The sequence below is a fragment of the Lissotriton helveticus genome, chromosome 5_1, assembly GCF_964261635.1.
Source record: "Lissotriton helveticus chromosome 5_1, aLisHel1.1, whole genome shotgun sequence".
Classification (NCBI taxonomy): domain Eukaryota; kingdom Metazoa; phylum Chordata; class Amphibia; order Caudata; family Salamandridae; genus Lissotriton; species Lissotriton helveticus.
In genome coordinates this window covers 829077673-829096665 of record NC_136065.1, presented here as the reverse complement: position 1 = coordinate 829096665, position 18993 = coordinate 829077673, and the positions used below count along the sequence as shown (strand labels likewise).

The window sequence follows — 18993 nt, the reverse complement described above, 5'->3', positions numbered from 1 at the left end:
TGTGAACTGATCCCCGCCAGCCGTTGTTGTTGAATTGCGACCCGGGTAGAGCCACAACTCAAGGCCCAGGCGATTCCATGGAGAAGGCCGCAAACCACAGGATGGCGTAACTCGGGGACCCTGCGTCCGATTCCGACCCAGAAGCCTGCTAGTTCATCAGCCAGGCTGTGTCTTCAATGACCTTCCATCAAATCAGGATATTATCCAGGATAAATGCGGGAGGCAGCGAGGGTCCTCAGGAACCCTGTGCTCACGCGGCCATCATGGATGCGCGCAAAGCTCCTCCCCCTTGTTCTTTGGTCTTAACTGGTTTGTGGTAGAGGCAATCCTCCCTACTTAGGTTCTGGGGCCAACAGAAAGTAGCCTGAACGGGATTATGATCACTCAGCATGAGATTAACAAAATTTACTAAGGAAGGGAGAATGCAGGCTGATATAAAAATATAGTCAATTACTTTCCACCTTTAAAAGTTGGAATTTGTGTTGGACAGTTAATATCATCTGTCCTAAACAGATTAACAAGAGTATGGTCTAACATCAAGCTATTAAGTAGGTCCCAATGTTGTGAGTGTTTGAGGTGTTCTTGATCCATGCAAGAAGAATATTATTCATTGTCCTCGTACAGAAAACAATATGGGCAAGTGGGCAGGCTGAAATCTCCCATGATCATGAGGGCTGTGGAACAGGAAAAATCTGAAATATAATCATCCAGAAACTTGCCCAAAATACGGATCATATTGTTCTCTTCCCGAGCTGAGACTGAGTTATAAATATTCACCACCAAAATTCTAAGTGAGTGAGAAAAGGTCAAAAGGGTTCCCAGAATATGAGGCGAGTGAGAGTCAAGCTCCTCTGTTTTACACAACTAAGACTCAAGTTGACAAAGGTGGCTAGAGCCCCTTTGGCTCTGCCGTGAAGGGAGATGGTAGCAGGCAAAATAAAGCCTGCATAACCATCAAGTAAGGGAGTATTTCCAACCTCCCAGGTCTCCTGTGGGCAAACAATGTCGCAAGAGCTAAATACAGATATGAACTCTGCAGTCGCTAGTTTGCCCAGAGCCCCGGCGATGTTCCAACTTAAGACCATAAATCTACCCTAAGTACCAGTCAGATCTGGTGTCACTGGGTTCTCCGTCTCAGGGCTGAGTTAGTCCTGGGTATCTAGCTCACTAAGAAATTCAAATCGGTTACACAGAGGTAAGCTAGGGGCCTGCGCCTGCTGGCGAGTGAGTCTAGCACTAGCTGACTGTGAAGCCATAGCGGCCTGGGCCTGCTGACAGGAATTACCGACTCCAGACACCTGAGTAGTCATCGGGACTCTCTCCCGATCCTCCTCTCATAAACCAAGGTTGGGGTTTACAAAAGAAACATAAAGGTAGAAAAGTGATGATGCTAAGCAAAGGGGGTCCGGTAACAATCCTGTTTAGGATGCCCCCCGCCTTCCAAACATTGCGGATGTTGATGACAATACAATCTTCGGGCACAGATTTTGACAAATGGCCAATCCATCCCACCTTCTGTGCCAAAATGATATCATTACAAAAAGAGGAATCTACATTAAGTCTGCTAGTGACCCAATGCGTTACTTTGTTTTTAAGTTGCTGGTATCTCTCAGTTGACTCTTGTTTTAGGTGGTAATATTAGCTAAAACCAGCACATAAGGTGTTGACACTGGTCGTAGTTGGGTGACGTCCTTGCAAGGTAAAATCCTCTCTGGGGCTCAGGAGAAATAGGGCGATCGCCTACCAACGCCCTCAAATCCTGCGGTGTCTGATATTCTGAAAGGGTAAAATCATCAGTAAAGTTAATACCCCCTTGAGGCTGAGCTAGGTAAGGCGACATGGTGGGGGTATCAGCGGGATGTCTCATTAAAGAACCAGCACCCAGCATTTGCTGCCCCCCCCACTCAAGTGCTTGGGGCTGACTAGGTTTCGAAATTTCCACACCAGGTTGAGAAGTAACACCTAGTGCCACGGCAGGCTTTGCCAAACTTACGCTAGGTTTATTAGGTGCAGATAAAAGAAAGTGTAATGCCTCTAAAGAGGTGCCCAGATTACCGATAAGTTGTTTTACCTTGGAAATATGGTTGGCCAAATCAACGAAGTTGGTCTTAATGAGCCATTCCAAATGATGGAAATACTCCAACTCAGAGCTATTTGCTTCTACCGAGGCCAACCCTTGAGACAAAGTCTCTTTATTACAGCTCATGTCTTGGAGACTGCTTTGGGTTTGTTGTGCAACCCCGAAGTTCTGTTATTTATCCTGGTTCCTTTCCTCTGAGTTCTTGGTTGTTGAGTACGTGGACCTGTGTGACAGGGGCCATGTCCTACTTTGGGAAAGCTGCTGTCATGTATTCCTATAGGTTCTGAATCGATCCCCCTATTCCTGACCCTATTCTGGTTAAACTAACTATCAAGTTAACTAACAGTCAGCCCATGAGGCAAGAAAAGCCCCCATGATGCAGATACCGTTATCTGACGCAGTCACACTACGGCACAGGAACGTGTTATCTGATTAGGTCATAACGCTTGAGATCTAATTAGACAAGCGACATTCCTCCAGCCCCTGATAAGGCATACGACGTTCTCATAACAAATCAAACCTATGACAACCTGGAAAATCCGTGCGGCCATTGTTTTGATTTCACAGAGAACTTCAGTAAAAGAATGTGCTAACGAGCAAGTCGTATGACATCTTTATTGACGTATCTATGTCCATCCTTACGTCAATCTCGGCACCTTTAAGGTATAAATATTGCCGATCTTGCCCTATGCAAAGACACGCGTGGTGACGAGACGGAGCAGCCATACTTGCCGAAGCCCAGAAGCAGAGCAGACCCCGCTGGCAGCAGCCCCGCCTTCCTGACGCGCTGAGAGACGCGCTGCTATCTCCTGCCGAGAGACCCAGCACCGGCGCTTTCGGGCAGCCCTCGCAGGCAGCCTGGAATATCGAGAGCAGAGAAAGAGATACCATTCCTCATTCATCCTAACTTCCAGGTACAGAACTGAATAACCCCTCAAAGAGAATTCTTTAGTTATTCACTTGGCAAAAACAAACTTAACTTAAACTGTAACTTTCTATTCCCGCCCACGCATTAGACTTAGGTCAGGTACACGGGGTAGGCGTATTTAGAAACACCAGTTGAGTACGTTTAGTCAAATGTATATGTGTATGTAAATATATTTTAATCATTTTAAACATCATATGGCTCAGAAACCATATCAATGTTTTTACAGTATTATTTTATACTATTGCTTATAATGTATGCACTTTACTTAACTAGAAGTATTGCAATAATATCGATCCATTTCTCTTGTACGAGAAAAGAGACTGATCAATAAATAACACCTTTTTATTGAACACGCCCGTCTCTTCCTTTTCTCTACAATCTGATGAGACTAAGAATGCACGTACTGACTGAGTAAAATAATTGCCTTGTGCTCACACGACTCTGGAGATACACTCTTGATTAGGGGAGAGCAAAGTTGTTATGTTCTATGGTTGTCAGAAACTAAATCCCTTCTTGTCTAATCAGGGGAGTTAATTCTTTCCTGAACATTCGAGAAAGTTTCTAGCGAACTCTGAGCTACGCTGGCAAACCCAAAACTTAAGTCTAGTATCGACAGTAGTAGACCTAGTTAACGTCTGGCCTAGGCCTTTACTGCTGTAGGTATTATTCCAATGCGCAGAGCCTATTGGGAAGATAGGAACTACACTACATGGCGCCCAACGCGTTTGGAAAGGGCGATAAAACTAACGTAAGACATTTAGAGTAACTCAGTCGTGCTTTCTCACTCAGACCCCTTTTCCCAAATACTCCAAAGACGTCTGGAGTGGGTGAAAGGTAATATCCTCCAAAACCTCGCAGGAGGGAACTCCTATGTAAGGTTCTTGGTTTAGTCAACGTTGAAGGATACACTGTTCCAAAATATTGTGCATCTAATCTTTGTTCCATAAGAAACCTGATCTGCAAACAAACAAAATAACCTTATTGACAGTAAAATGTCTGACAATGAGGATGAAAGAGAGGCAGTTAGATTAGCAGCTGAAATAGCAGCAGCTGATACTGCAGCACTAGATGCGGACGGGGATATAATACTCATCCCGGTCGCCAAAAGAAAATCTATAACCTTAAAACTTATAGAAAATGGACTGACACCTAGAGGTGGCACAGTCATATTCGTAATTGAGGCACACGAATATCGGCAGACAGAGGTATACTATACATGGATACATTTTCCAGCAGCAAATGCTGTAACAAAGTACTTCCACTATTACAAAATAGAGGTTCCACCCGACATTTACACTCCTTTCGAGGAGGTGGAAGTACCACTCAAATTCCAAGAGCATTTGCTCTTATTTGATGGCGCCCTAATACATAATAATCACATCACCAGGCTCGGTCCTTTAGGTAGACCAGGAGCAACGTGGCCGGTCTTAGCCGGATACACACCACACCCAGACATCGAAGGGATGTCTACTGGAGAGCTGTTAATACAGCTAAAACAATTACTAAAAATTCATAGACAATTAGTCCAGTATGTAATGCGGACTTCAACAATTCAGCCAGCGATTAAACTTCCACAGCTGACCCCTCACCAGGGGAACACAAATAAAATCACACCACAGAACATCCAATCCTGCCTAGGTAAAGTTCCGGCTAAACGAGAACAAATACCATTCTGGTTGGCACAGAAAATCACCCAAATAGAGGCGGTGTTTCCTGACACCACCCCGCTAGAAAAACACAGGATTCTGACTATATGTCTCCCAATGGGAATCGCACCACACATAGAGGACTGTGACACTTGGGGTACAGTCTTTGCTTCAATCTACACAAAAACGCACGGTGTTCCATCCATTTCGGTAATACCAGATGTGCTAAAACAAATTCAAGATGAATACGGTCCAGAACCAGCTTTAACTCTTGGTATGAAATTACTGAAAGACTTCAAGCAGGTCTCGGCTATATTATTAGCCAATATAAAAGGTGAAGCAGCAAACGTGGCGATCCGCCAGAGGTTAAAAGAGACAGATATAGCAGACCAACCAGCTGAAATTGCCAGAATCATAGAAAAATCCTATGAAGAACTAGGTAGAGATAGTTTAGGTGGAATACCAGTAAAACCGCAACTGACTGAAAGTCCAGAAAAAATATTTTTTAATAATAATTCACCAAAAAAGAACTGGGATGGAAACAAACAATCCAATCCAAAAGAAAAGAAATTCCAGTCCCGAGGAAGGTCTCCTAGGCGAAGGGAGAAATCTCCGAACCAGAGACACAGGTCACCCCAGAGTGACCCCTCTGGGAAAAGATATAACCTTAGAAATAGGGATAATATTAAAAAACCTGATAGATATCAAGACATTGATACACGTCCCTCTCAATCTTTTCAGACTTCCTCGCAGAAATCGGAAAGAAGAGGACGATCAGAACAAAGAGAAGAGCACGCCAAGTCCAAAGACAAGGAACCTGCTCAACAAAAAAAGAAATTACAATTTCCAAAAAAGAAGGTAGCCAGTATCAAGGTAGTTAACAATACCGAGAATACTGAGGACACAACTGAAAAACGGAGAGTGGGCTCAGACAATGCTAGACAGCGCAGCAGAAGTGAGCATAGCTCGCAAAGTCCTTATGAATCATCTGGAGACAGTGGACACGAATGAATATCTTCAAGTGGAAACTGCAGACACCAGAGTTAGCAAACCCCACAAGATATACGAGATAACATTACGTATAGAGGGAGATAAGACTAGGAAAATAAGGGGACTATTTTGGGATAACCTCTCCAAGGGTTATGACATCCTTCTAGCTGAAAAAGACTGGCCACCAGAGTTTGTCAGGGAGTGCCCTCATGGCGAAGAAGTAATTATGCCTGCCTTCTCGAATCAAATCCCGATTCATAAAAAATACACACTTGCTAGAAAGTGGGCAGTGGCCTTAGCACCTGCTTTATATAAAAATCATGTAGGATGGGATGAGGATTCTCCTCCTCACAAAATCCAGTTAAAATCACAACCTACTGCACAAAGGCAGTACCCAATTAAGCAAGAAGCTAAAAAACAGGTAAATGAAATACTAGATCAGCTAGAATACCAGGGGGTGATTGAAACTTGCACCTCACAAATGAACAATCCTTTGTTTCCGGTCTCCAAACCAGACAATTCATATCGTCTAGTTTTGGATTACCGACACCTTAACACATGTTGCAAAACCTTTGCAGTGCAAAACTCACACAGTGCTGCACTAATGAATAACATAGTGCGCAAAAAATACAAAACAACCTTGGACATCTCCAATGGATTCTTTTGTCAAAACATAGCACCAGAGAGCAGATATTTAACTGCATTCTCAGTAAATGGCACTCAAAAGCAATTCTGTCGGTTAGCCCAGGGGTACAAGAACAGCCCGGGGGTATTCTCAGCGAGAGTAACAGAATTACTACAACTATATGATGATGAAGCATTATCTTATGTCGATGACATTTACTTAACAGATGATGACTTGGAGACTCACTTGAAAAGAGTGAACACCATAATACTTGGGTTCGCAGCAGAGGGTTACAAATTCAACTTTAAAAAATCCAGAATTGCCCATCTGACAGTCCTATTCTTAGGATATGAGTTATCAAGTGAAGGTAAAAGCCTGGCAGACAATTTCCTAGAGAAATGTGCCGTAATCCAAGCTCCTAAAACACTAAAAAACCTACAGTCAATTCTAGGCTTCCTAAATTTCGGAAGAACATACATTGCAAATTACGCAGAAAGGGTCAAACCCCTTTATGATCTAATTAAACCAGACTTTAAAAGATCCAATTGGACTCAAACACACACAGAAATTTTGAGATCCTTACAAACAGACATGCTAATTAAAACAAAATTAGAAACACGTGATAACACACGCAATCTTGTGATTCGAGTCATCCCAGGGAGATGCGGATTCACATACCTAACCTCTAATGAGGGAGAAAAGGTACCAATTGCATTCAAATCACACTTGTACACAGAAGCTGAACAGAAATTCAGTAATACAGAAAAAATCATTCGTGCAGTTCAAACCGCAATAGCTAGAGAAAAAGACATAGCTGACGGTAGACATATCACAGTCAGAACAGCAGAATCAGCCTTTGAGGCACTAACAACACCGTGTAATTTACCAACAACAACATTGAATCCGGAATGGATACAATGGGTGAATTCAATCACAACGGACAAAGTATACTACTACTTTGATCCAGAACTAGAAGAATTAAAAAATCTAAAATATGAAAAGACGTATCCTCTGCCAATCGACATTCTGCCTCTACGACATTACGCCTGTGTAATCTATACAGACGGACATGCTCAACCCTCCGTTTGGGGAGAACAAGCATACGACCCCACATGTGAGATTACAAAAGAAGTGTGGCGCGGAGGTAAACTAAAACCTCTATTAACAAAAACACACTCAGTAGAAACTAATTCAGAACAACAAACTGAAATAATAGCATTGAAATTGGCGCTAGATAATGCGGATCGCGAATTCCCGACACTTATAGTGTCAGATTCATATTACTGCGTCAAATCATATAACAAGGATTTGCAGACATGGATTCAGAACGGTTACAAAGATGACACAGATGCACCAATAAAGCAGAAATTGCTCTGGGAACAAATAGCTCTTTTACAAAAAGAACTACCAAGGACTCACGTGACACACTCACTGAGTCACAGCGTGATGGCGTTCACGTTGTAGGGAATTCATTGGCTGAAACAGCCACAGCGGCAGCCACTAAATCGGCTCCCGTAGTTTGAAAAAAGCGTACATTAAAAAAAAATTGACGGTGAAACAGTGCTGGCAGTGAAAACGTCATCAAAAGGCGACTGCTCAGCGTTACCGATCAACTATCCACTCAATTATACATACATAATCGATGCAAACTCCGTCCCTTTTGCTCGAATCCCTGGAGTGGGGGATAGAGTGATTCCAAACATGGACAGGAGAAGCTTGTTAATCGCAGACGCACATATGGGCGAGGGTCTTAGACACCTTAAATTAAAAGATTCTCTGGAAGAATTACAATCACGGTACTGGTGGCCAGGCATGAGCCTGCATCACACCATGTTTGTAAAAAACTGCCCAAACTGCAACAGAGATCGCAGTGGGGAGAGAAACAGTTTAATACCTCGTCGTATCAAGGCAGATAATATAACCAATAATTGCGATTAACATATACAGGCTAGTTTCCACTTATAATGTCGATCCTCAGCACTCGGCTGACGTCCGGACTGTTATACAAAGATTTGCAAGTCTAAATGGCATATACGCTAAGAGCATGCTACGTTCGACCATTGTTTTCACTCAAGCCCTCCGGCCGGGGGGAAACATGGCCAAATGAGCACAGCCCAGCGGGAATCTTCTCACTTCCTTCCTGAGGGTACGGGATGGTGTAAAGAAAAAACCAAGGCAGAAAGCAATCTATAATGGAAAGGATATTAGGTTCGGGAGCTGGGTGGGTCAAACATCTAATAAGTGTCCAACGTAGTCTAAATAACTTGCCAAGAAATTCTCTGAAGGGATTCAGTCCGTACGAATTATTATTTGGAACTAGAATGATTATCTCTGACCTCGACAGTCAGACTTCAGTGGTTAAAGAAAAAAGCTTTGATGTCAAAGACCGTTTGGCTATTTTGCAGGACTTAAACAAAACAAGAAAAGACCTGAGCAACATACAGTTGAAACAACAGCCAACAACCACTGAAGAATCACCACCTGTCCCAGCAAGACCTGTCTGGATTCCAAAAGTCGGGGATCTAGTCAGGGAGAAGATCGCGGTAAAGAAGGAATTTGGGCCTTCTTACAGAAAAGCAGTTCCTGTCTTGTCTGTCAACGGGACAAGATCAGTTGTACTACCGCCACTTGCTGGTAAAAAGGAGAACCGAGTTGTATCCATCGACCTGGTAAAACCACAACATGTGGCCGATAACAAACAGTAGGCCAAGTGGACTCCCAATAAGTAGCAGAACACCAAGGTTTGCTACCAGTACAGAGGTCCTAACAAAGAGGCTCATCACATTCGAAACGCCTACAGAAGAACAACAAGGACTATGCAACAATGCAATAGAACTCAGATCTCTGAAAACCCAAATAAAAACATTTAGCAGAGACACACCAATCTATAATGAAGTACCAGGTGACAATTCAAGAAACAAAAATCCTGAAGCAATTGGAACAATTGACAGAACTGCATCCGGCTACTTCATCAACTTCGATGATTCCTCTGAAAGCCTCAGTGAATCAAAGACACAGCCATCATCAAAATCCTTTAAAGACAAAGCTAAGGAACTTTTGAACCAACTGAAAGAAACATATCTGATTTCTCCATGGATTGAATTTTGGGTGGGTTTTGGTGCATTTATCCTCATACTTTGGCTCATCATGGTATTAACTTTGGGACGCTTCATTGAGGGAAAATATGCTAAAATGGACACAGCAAGTCAGAACATCAACTTGGTCCTCAAACCACACACATCTTCACACGTCGAGAAAAGAGAACTTTCTTCAGCCAACTTCACAGCCAATCCTATACCTGGTGGGGTAGCCTGGGACAACACTGACTATGAAATTTATGGTCCGGTCGAGATCCTGAAATATCCACACCAAATCAAGATCTCCTTGAGTGACTTTGCAAAACCAAACTCATTTGCTGATGATTGGGACTTCGAAAGCATTAATAACATGATGTCTGACTTAGTAATGTCTGCTAAATTTACAAAACATGATTATTTGCAAGGTTCTACAAATTATGATAGTATGTATTGCTATAACCACTATGGTAACCATTTTTTACATAAATCTGCACAACCTAGAAATGTTTTAAATTATAATCAATGGGAACATTGTGCAACACCTCCAAAAGGGAGCTCAAGAACCGTTTACGACAAATATTCATATTTTTCAGGTTTTAACACAAGTAATGCTGAAACATTCTATTTTAAATTGTCAAACAAGACAGGGATGAAAACCATGATAACCAACACAAAGTTGATATATTCAGATTCATTCTTCGAAGAAATGAATACTTTTGGATTTGATTATTGGGACAAAAATGTTGATTTGAAAAGTGTTTGGGGTACAAAAGAATGGCAAGTACAGGGTTTAGAAGCTTTGTTTAGAGCTTGCATGATCCCAGAACAAATGATATTTTTAAATGACACTGTTCAACAAACCACCTGTCTTGGCCTAGCCAAAATCAAAGATTTAAATAAACCGTCTATTACAAAGCCAACAATGTTTAGCAATAGCTCTGATACGGATGAAGAGATAGACGTAAACCATATATTAAACCAAAACAGAACACATCCTGATTGGAAACAATGGTTAATCTGGCCCACAGATACAAATAACTGTCAAGACAGATTCCTGAATAAAACACAGGGGTTCAAAATGACCAGGCCAGACCCTAGATATCCCCAAAGACATCACCCAGGGATAATAACAACCTACAGTGTGGGCAAATTATGCCTTCAGTGGCTACAAACTTCCACACTGCCTGAAATTAAGCAACACCTAACTTTACTTACTGATGGTGCTGACTTGCGTGATTTCATAATGGGACCACGCAAACAGCGTCAAAAGCGTTTCATAGCAGCCTCTGTATATGCAGCATACAATGAGGCCTGGAAGGTTAATCAAATTGAAACAGCAGAGAGAATACGGGAAATTGACCGTATTAATTTGGAAAAATCACTTTCTGTAGTGGACAATGGGTTAATGACTCTGTCCTCCAGAATTTTTTCATTGGACAGCATTGTGTCTTCAGCAATCGATATATTATCGCAAGACTTACTGTTATTACAACATGGTCAGTCACAATTGCGTTCTATTGTACAGCTTGGCTGGACGTTACAAAATCTGCGTTTAGGCTATGTGCCTTGGCGTTTAATCAACACAACGTCACTATTCCAAATCTTTAACCTTACTGATAGACAAATCGGTATGGCGCAAAAGGGTGCTGATTATACAATCTTGAGCATTGAAAAACTAGAAAGATTACCAATGACAATGTCAGAACGACCTGTCAGTGAATGGATAATCCACGGAATCATAAATATTCCAATCTCAACCTTCAGGTTTCAATACTGCCAAAAATATATACAGGCTGGCATGTACGAGAAATTGGGGAAGGGGTACCTTAAAACAACTTGGAACCTGCCCTATTCACATGCATGTGTCAGTAATAAAGGACAGAAAGTGTTTCTTAGTGGCAACAATTGTGCCATGTCACTAAGCGGCACGCTTCTGTGTAACGGAATTAGTTTGCATGGAGCCTGTGAAGGGAATTCATACAACCTTTCATGTCACCAGCAAGGCGCACCTGCAACTGAAATAGAACCATTCTTTCAAAGACTCTATAATGGGAGTTACATTCTTATTGTAGACCGCAAATGTTGTAGTCTTATGCCCGGGACTCCTTATCTAGTCACTACGACTGCGAAGGTCAAGTGCTGTGGACGTTCTTTGTTCCCCAGCTCCTTTCCAGACAGGGAGGCAAGGGCATGGCCCAATTTGAAAATTACTTCTATTCGAATAGATACTTTAAGCAGAATGAAAACAGTGCTTCTTCAGACGCCTAAAAGGCTCACGTCATCAAAAGAAACGTATGATCTACAAGTCGCAAGGACGACTGCAGAGATACATACATTATTATCGACTAATTCCCCCGTACATTTCGCGGAAATCCTGAGCGAAATCTTAAATATTTCTGATACCACTGGGGTCTCAAAGGTATTTAAGACAGTATTTTCGATGGCATTAACACCATTCAAAGCCATACTGGGTATTTTTCCAGATTTCGTCCATTCGATTTTTGGCGGACTTCCCCTGATCCTGGGACTAATTGCAGGAATCCTATTCTTAGTCCTTATTTTTCGTTATGGCAACCCATGTCACAGATCAAACTCTCGCGACAATGGAAGAAACAATCCTAGCCATTGGATACCGGGACCGGATATCAAAAATCCTGGGACTCTCCCGGCTTAGAGACCTGAACATGACTTGGTTTCTATCATTTCGACCAATGTGGCAAAGATGTGTTTTACCTGTATTGAGGTGTCTGCTATGCGGAGAAGAATGCGTGTTAGACACCTGTCTGACGCTACAATCGGATGCGCCAGTGGATGCAGATACATTGTTGGTTCCTACCAAGGTTCACGCTTTGTGCTGCCCTCAAAGGCTGCCAATCCTGATGACGGCATTCGTGGAATCTTCACCACTACGATTGAAGAGTAGTGAAGTTCAAGATGAAAGCAGCATCGATCAGGTACGACCTTCTGTCAGCAATGCGAATCAGAATGTCAATGGAGGCAATCATGCGCACGAATGCATGGTTACACCTATTTCCGATTTAGTGGAACTTTCCCATGAAGCTGTTGACAGTTTTTTCGAAAGCCTTAATGATATGATGTTCTCTCCAGAACAGAAATAGAGACTTTTGAGCAAGCTCGCACACGGCGTTCCCTGAATTCGGCCTTCAACTTTAAAAATAAAGTCACATGAACAATTTTTCCCACCAGTTCGCGGACAACAATTTTTTAGCAGCCCCAAATTCTTTTTTACAAAATTTTCGGGACACTTATCTTCTGCTTAAAGTAAGAAACTATTCCTAGAGAACTAAGATTTCTATTTTTAGATACTTTATAAACTTTAGTTGCCCGCTGGTATGTTCACAAATATTTTATTATGTGATGAAATGGTCTCAAACTTTCTTTCTGTATAGCCATATTAAGAGCCATTTCATGTGTATTTCTCATATACCAAATGAGCAATAATGTCTACAAATGCGTGTTTACTTTAGCGTTTAATTCATAGCTTAAGTGCATACAATATATATGACTGCAATTTTTCAGTATATTTGAAAATTTCAAAATGCATTTATGTATTTTGGGGTGGTGAGGTATACACTATACTCTATAGTATGTTGTACTATGTTATACTATGCATAGATTAGTAAATATGACCATAGTTAGCGTGGAGTGGGTGTCATGTATTCCTATAGGTTCTGAATCGATCCCCCTATTCCTGACCCTATTCTGGTTAAACTAACTATCAAGTTAACTAACAGTCAGCCCATGAGGCAAGAAAAGCCCCCATGATGCAGATACCGTTATCTGACGCAGTCACACTACGGCACAGGAACGTGTTATCTGATTAGGTCATAACGCTTGAGATCTAATTAGACAAGCGACATTCCTCCAGCCCCTGATAAGGCATACGACGTTCTCATAACAAATCAAACCTATGACAACCTGGAAAATCCGTGCGGCCATTGTTTTGATTTCACAGAGAACTTCAGTAAAAGAATGTGCTAACGAGCAAGTCGTATGACATCTTTATTGACGTATCTATGTCCATCCTTACGTCAATCTCGGCACCTTTAAGGTATAAATATTGCCGATCTTGCCCTATGCAAAGACACGCGTGGTGACGAGACGGAGCAGCCATACTTGCCGAAGCCCAGAAGCAGAGCAGACCCCGCTGGCAGCAGCCCCGCCTTCCTGACGCGCTGAGAGACGCGCTGCTATCTCCTGCCGAGAGACCCAGCACCGGCGCTTTCGGGCAGCCCTCGCAGGCAGCCTGGAATATCGAGAGCAGAGAAAGAGATACCATTCCTCATTCATCCTAACTTCCAGGTACAGAACTGAATAACCCCTCACAGAGAATTCTTTAGTTATTCACTTGGCAAAAACAAACTTAACTTAAACTGTAACTTTCTATTCCCGCCCACGCATTAGACTTAGGTCAGGTACACAGGGTAGGCGTATTTAGAAACACCAGTTGAGTACGTTTAGTCAAATGTATATGTGTATGTAAATATATTTTAATCATTTTAAACATCATATGGCTCAGAAACCATATCAATGTTTTTACAGTATTATTTTATACTATTGCTTATAATGTATGCACTTTACTTAACTATAAGTATTGCAATAATATCGATCCATTTCTCTTGTACGAGAAAAGAGACTGATCAATAAATAACACCTTTTTATTGAACACGCCCGTCTCTTCCTTTTCTCTACAATCTGATGAGACTAAGAATGCACGTACTGACTGAGTAAAATAATTGCCTTGTGCTCACACGACTCTGGAGATACACTCTTGATTAGGGGAGAGCAAAGTTGTCATGTTCTATGGTTGTCAGAAACTAAATCCCTTCTTGTCTAATCAGGGGAGTTAATTCTTTCCTGAACATTCGAGAAAGTTTCTAGCGAACTCTGAGCTACGCTGGCAAACCCAAAACTTAAGTCTAGTATCGACAGTAGTAGACCTAGTTAACGTCTGGCCTAGGCCTTTACTGCTGTAGGTATTATTCCAATGCGCAGAGCCTATTGGGAAGATAGGAACTACACTACACTGCCAGTGACAAATCCTTTACGGAGGACCACAAAGGACAAGACTGAGTGGAAGAACCAGCTGATAGACCAGAGAGGAACGAAAGAGAAGCCTCAAACTCTGCTTCTCGGGCTGAGTTGTACTGTCCCCAAGGGGCTAAAGGGGAGAATTAGAAGGGATGTAGTGAACCAGTGATAGACCCCAATGAATCCTGCCTCGTTACTACGTTGGAAGTGCTCTTGATGGCATCTAATTCCTCTTCTGCAGGGATAATCTCCACTATGAGGGTTCCTACGGCAGTGTAGAGGTGATAAAGGACAGAATAGCTGGCCCTGGGTTGTTTATCGACCAAATTGTGCAAACCCCCCTTCATTTTCCCCGTCTCATCACAAGGTAGGCAAGCCAATCCCAGAGACCCACTTCGCACCACTGAAAACGGGAGCCTGCAGCATAAGGTGTTCCAGAAAAATAACACAAAGAAAAAAGAAGACACAGTGATAAAAGCCCTCTATCAGTCAAAAGTAGCAGTGCTAGCCACTCAGGCCTACACCAGTCTTCCAGCAAACCTTGATCTGATCCCAGAAGCAAACAGGTTCAGTTCTGCCTCTGCCGAGATAAATAAAAGGCAGCAAAAACAACAGTTGAGATGCAGTAAAACCCAACTGAGTGTCCACTTAGCACTTTCAGGGGAGACCAACAGAGTCCTGTCTAAGAGCCAAGGGGTGTGGCCCTGCCCTGTCTCTTCTTGGTGCAGACGGGCTTGCCCTTGGCTCAGGCTTTGCCCACGCACGTCCCGCACTGCAGGATAGCAGAGGCGCTTTTGAGGATGGTAGTAGGAGGCCTGCCCCCCAGGAAACAGCAGCCTGAGGCGTGTGTAGATGGGGAATTGATTCCCCAGATGCAGTTAGGGTCAGTGAGGGCAGTGCACCCTAGAAATGGCCTTAAATGTGTTATTTACTATTCGAACCACCTCCCTAGGGAAAAAAGATTTTTCCATTTAGACTACTGTTCACTTAGTTACTTAAAATGAATTTGCATTGTTTACGTCTCACTTGCTGGTTTTTATGCAATTTCCACTGAAATAATGCTGCCGAATGCCAGGGTTGGTTAATACAAAGTCCAGTTTTGATTCCCTATCATGCTTCTTTGCTCAACCACTCTACAGTTGTGTCTATTTCACTCTTGCAGGTTATTTTTCATCCCTGCTTTCTCCCTCCACTACTGTTTTTCTCTTCTTTATTTTCCCATGTTCTGCCTTTCTCGTTTTTGCTTTGGGTCAAAGTCGAATGATCAAAAATAAGTACTAATCCTAAAAAGTGAATGCCCGTGCCACCAATGCACATACTGAGCACATCTTTTTTTCACTATTCCTGCTATCATAGGATATTTCATTGAAAGAAGTAATTTTATGAAGGGACTGAAAGAGATTTTCGATACCCATTGATAACCTCCTGTTCTTTCTACTTCACCTTCAGCTCTTGATGTGCACGGGGCACAAGACACTTGTACGGATTCTGAGAGACACTGGACAGCACCAAGAGTGCAATGCAGCTTATACTTCCCAATCAGCCCTGCCCATATTCATGTCTAGGATGAAGTTCAAAATGGAGACCATTTGTGAGCAAGATATGTTTTGTTTATGCAACCTTGATCATTCTCAAGATGTTTTCCTTTATTGCCAGAACAAACACAGACTGAGCCTAAGTACCATTAAGAAAAGACAGCCATATTTGTTTCTAGATTTAAGGTGAGTTTCCATTGTTTCTCAGCAGAATTGAGAAGCTACTCTCGTCTCGTGATAAGGCACCCCAGGCGATATCCATGTATTTTTCTCTGAGGAAATGGACTTCACTCACAGGACTGAAAGGGTATTATAGTGTCCTAAACTTGGACCAGACCAAAATAAGATGACCGAGTCCAGCTTTCTCTACCTTTAGAAAGCATTCCAATGCCAGACAAGCAATAAAGGGGTAAAATGGCTCCCCATGAAAGCAGATAAAATTAACTCACTTCACCATTTGGGCTAATCAACAAGCCTACTATTTTGGAGGATCTGTGAGAGGGGATTGACTGCAATAACATCCAAGACAGGACTAAATATTTAGTACATTGGCATAAACTGTTTTTAGAGAGCAATACCTCCAACACACCTTCCATGCTGAATCTTTCGAATTGGAACACACCTTAATGCAAGTATCGTGGGCTAAACCTGAACTCCACAGAAGTTAACTCTCTGACAGCAACTTCTAGAAACTAGCTGCATACTTTGCTGATTCTAAAGAACGATCATAAGTCATGATCAGGACATAGAGACAAAGGGAAACACATTCCCTTGTACTTAAGTGCAAAAATGCCACATCTAAAGCAAAGAGGAAGGCCCTTAGAATCCAGTTAGAGTGGTAAGAGTATATGTACGCTTCACCTCATGTACTGTCCAAAACCCAGGGAATCTCCACTGAGCCGTCAAAATCTATTTGCATAAAGAGGATGACCTGATATGAGCTAATATGGTCAATTTGCGTGAGGGAAGCGAGAAGACCTGTCACAATCAACTTTTTCATCTTATAGAAGGGATGACTTTCATATAAGAAATCTAGAAGCAAACACATACTTTGTGTTCGTGTGGCAGTGAAGTACCTGGTTTATATCACTATTTCAAGTGCACTTGAGTTTGAGCTCAATGTCTTTAATGCACAGATTTGCCTGAACATTTGGAGAATCCCAGTGAAGCCTTAATATTGTATATCCCAATTGGTCTGATAGAGCTGTGCACTTCGTATCTCATGAAATAAGACTCTAAGACTCTGAGCTTTGTGGTTCATAATTATATGGTACAAAAACACCAGGCTGCTTCTAAAGGAGTCATTTAGCTATCAATGGATTTGTCTTGCCCTTCTGCTACTCTTTTTAAGGGAGCACAGCGAAAGCATGTAGCTTTAATGAGATCATAAATACAAAGTGTGGTGTATTAGAAATAGCTTATTACCCTCACACACTGCAATTGCAAGCATATTCCATCAGGGCAATTGAACACCTATGGATGTCTATTGCATACCATTGCTTTTAATCACTGTGAACGAATGATATAGTCAGCACTGTTGCAGCATTTTTTACGTAAAGATCATTGACTTGTCCATTTGCCTCATACTGGAACTTCTGCTGCACACATTTCAGATTTTAATAACATTTGGTTTCTAGCTCCAATGAATCAAATGTTACCAAAAAAAACAAATGTGTTGCTTAGCAGTAGCAGTTTCTTTGTAAACTTTAAAGGTCATCTTTCCCACCTTTGTTGCATTGTGTTGAACAGATAGAATACTAATGCAACGGAACCTTTACAACAAAATGCATTACGCTATTTAGCATAAATTACATAATTTTACTGTATAATTTAGTCAGTGACCCTGGCTACAGTTTACTTCTACCTGAGTCCATACTCTTTCAGTGACCCTGGCTACAGTTTACTTCTACCTGAGTCCATACTCTTTCAGTGAACCTGGCTACAGTTTACTTCTACCTAAGTCCATACTCTGCGCACACTTTAAGTGACTTTACATACTGCTCGGCGTGACCTTTGTTGACCTGGCAAGGCCCTGACCCTACACTACCATGGTAGTCCTATTCTTCCGGGACACGAGAAGAAAAACTGGCTTGTGATTTAGGGCAGATGAAAAGATCCTCATGGCTTCAGAGCACTTAAGTCAGTGTATGTATGAATTTCAGGGGGGGGCACCAAGAGGTGCGTCAGTATTACATTAGACTGTGCATGGTAAATATGATCCTGTTCAGGAGACACCCTGTGTATACACCCAGGAAATACCTGACAACATATTATACTGGTTAACTGGAGAAGCCAGGAAATAGACTGAAACTAGAAGATGGGAATGGCCAGAGTAAGGACTGAGAGATATACAGTGAGTATTTTCGGACTATCTATGCATCCTACTGATTTAAATATCCAAAATGGAGTATATAAATTAGTAATTAACATGTTACCATTGGTTTACATGGAAAGTTGGATAGATATCTGTGTGGGTGCATAGTTTTGAAATGAGATAAAGCTAAGGTGATACTTTATGCATTTTTTAATATAAAAAGATAGATTTGAAAAACAAATAGGTGTTTGTAAGCATTTTGCTCGATTCAACATATATGGACCTCATGTTAATATAGTAACCATGGCAATGCTGAAGAGACTGCTAGACTTACCGGATAATGCTGTTGCAGTGTCCGCAAAGTGGGGTCCTGCTGCTGGCAGGGCAGCGCTCTGCTCTTTGGATGAGCCCCCTTGGTGGTGGGGGGGCACCATGACTTGGTGCAGGAGGAGAGTAGACAGGAGTGTTGATGACAGGAGCGGGTGGTGGAGCCGCCTTGGGCAGGATTTGCTTAGTCACAGAGGTGGTGGTCTTGTTAGGTGAAAACTTCTGGGAGAAGGAATCGTCGGTGATCCAAGGAGGTCGGCTGGAGGGCTCCTGGATCACTGGTGCAGGGGCAGGAGCTGGGGCAGCAACTGTTTGATGCATTAAAAAGCACAAACAGAAACGTTAACAGAGTCCTATGCTTGGAAATATTGAGCTTTACATGTGTCAGAAAATTAATATGGTTTTTGGTTCAGATGTAC

General features: G+C 42.2%; 1 protein-coding gene across 1 annotated transcript in view; it reads right to left on the bottom strand.

The window, feature by feature from the left end:
• The window catches only part of LDB3 (LIM domain binding 3), a 432694-nt gene that overhangs the window by 63515 nt on the left and 350186 nt on the right, over positions 1-18993 (bottom strand). Inside the window, exon 11 of the mRNA XM_078643294.1 lies at positions 18582-18882. Within this exon, the coding sequence (XP_078499420.1) occupies positions 18582-18882 (301 nt within the window). The remainder of the gene's footprint in view (positions 1-18581; positions 18883-18993) is intronic.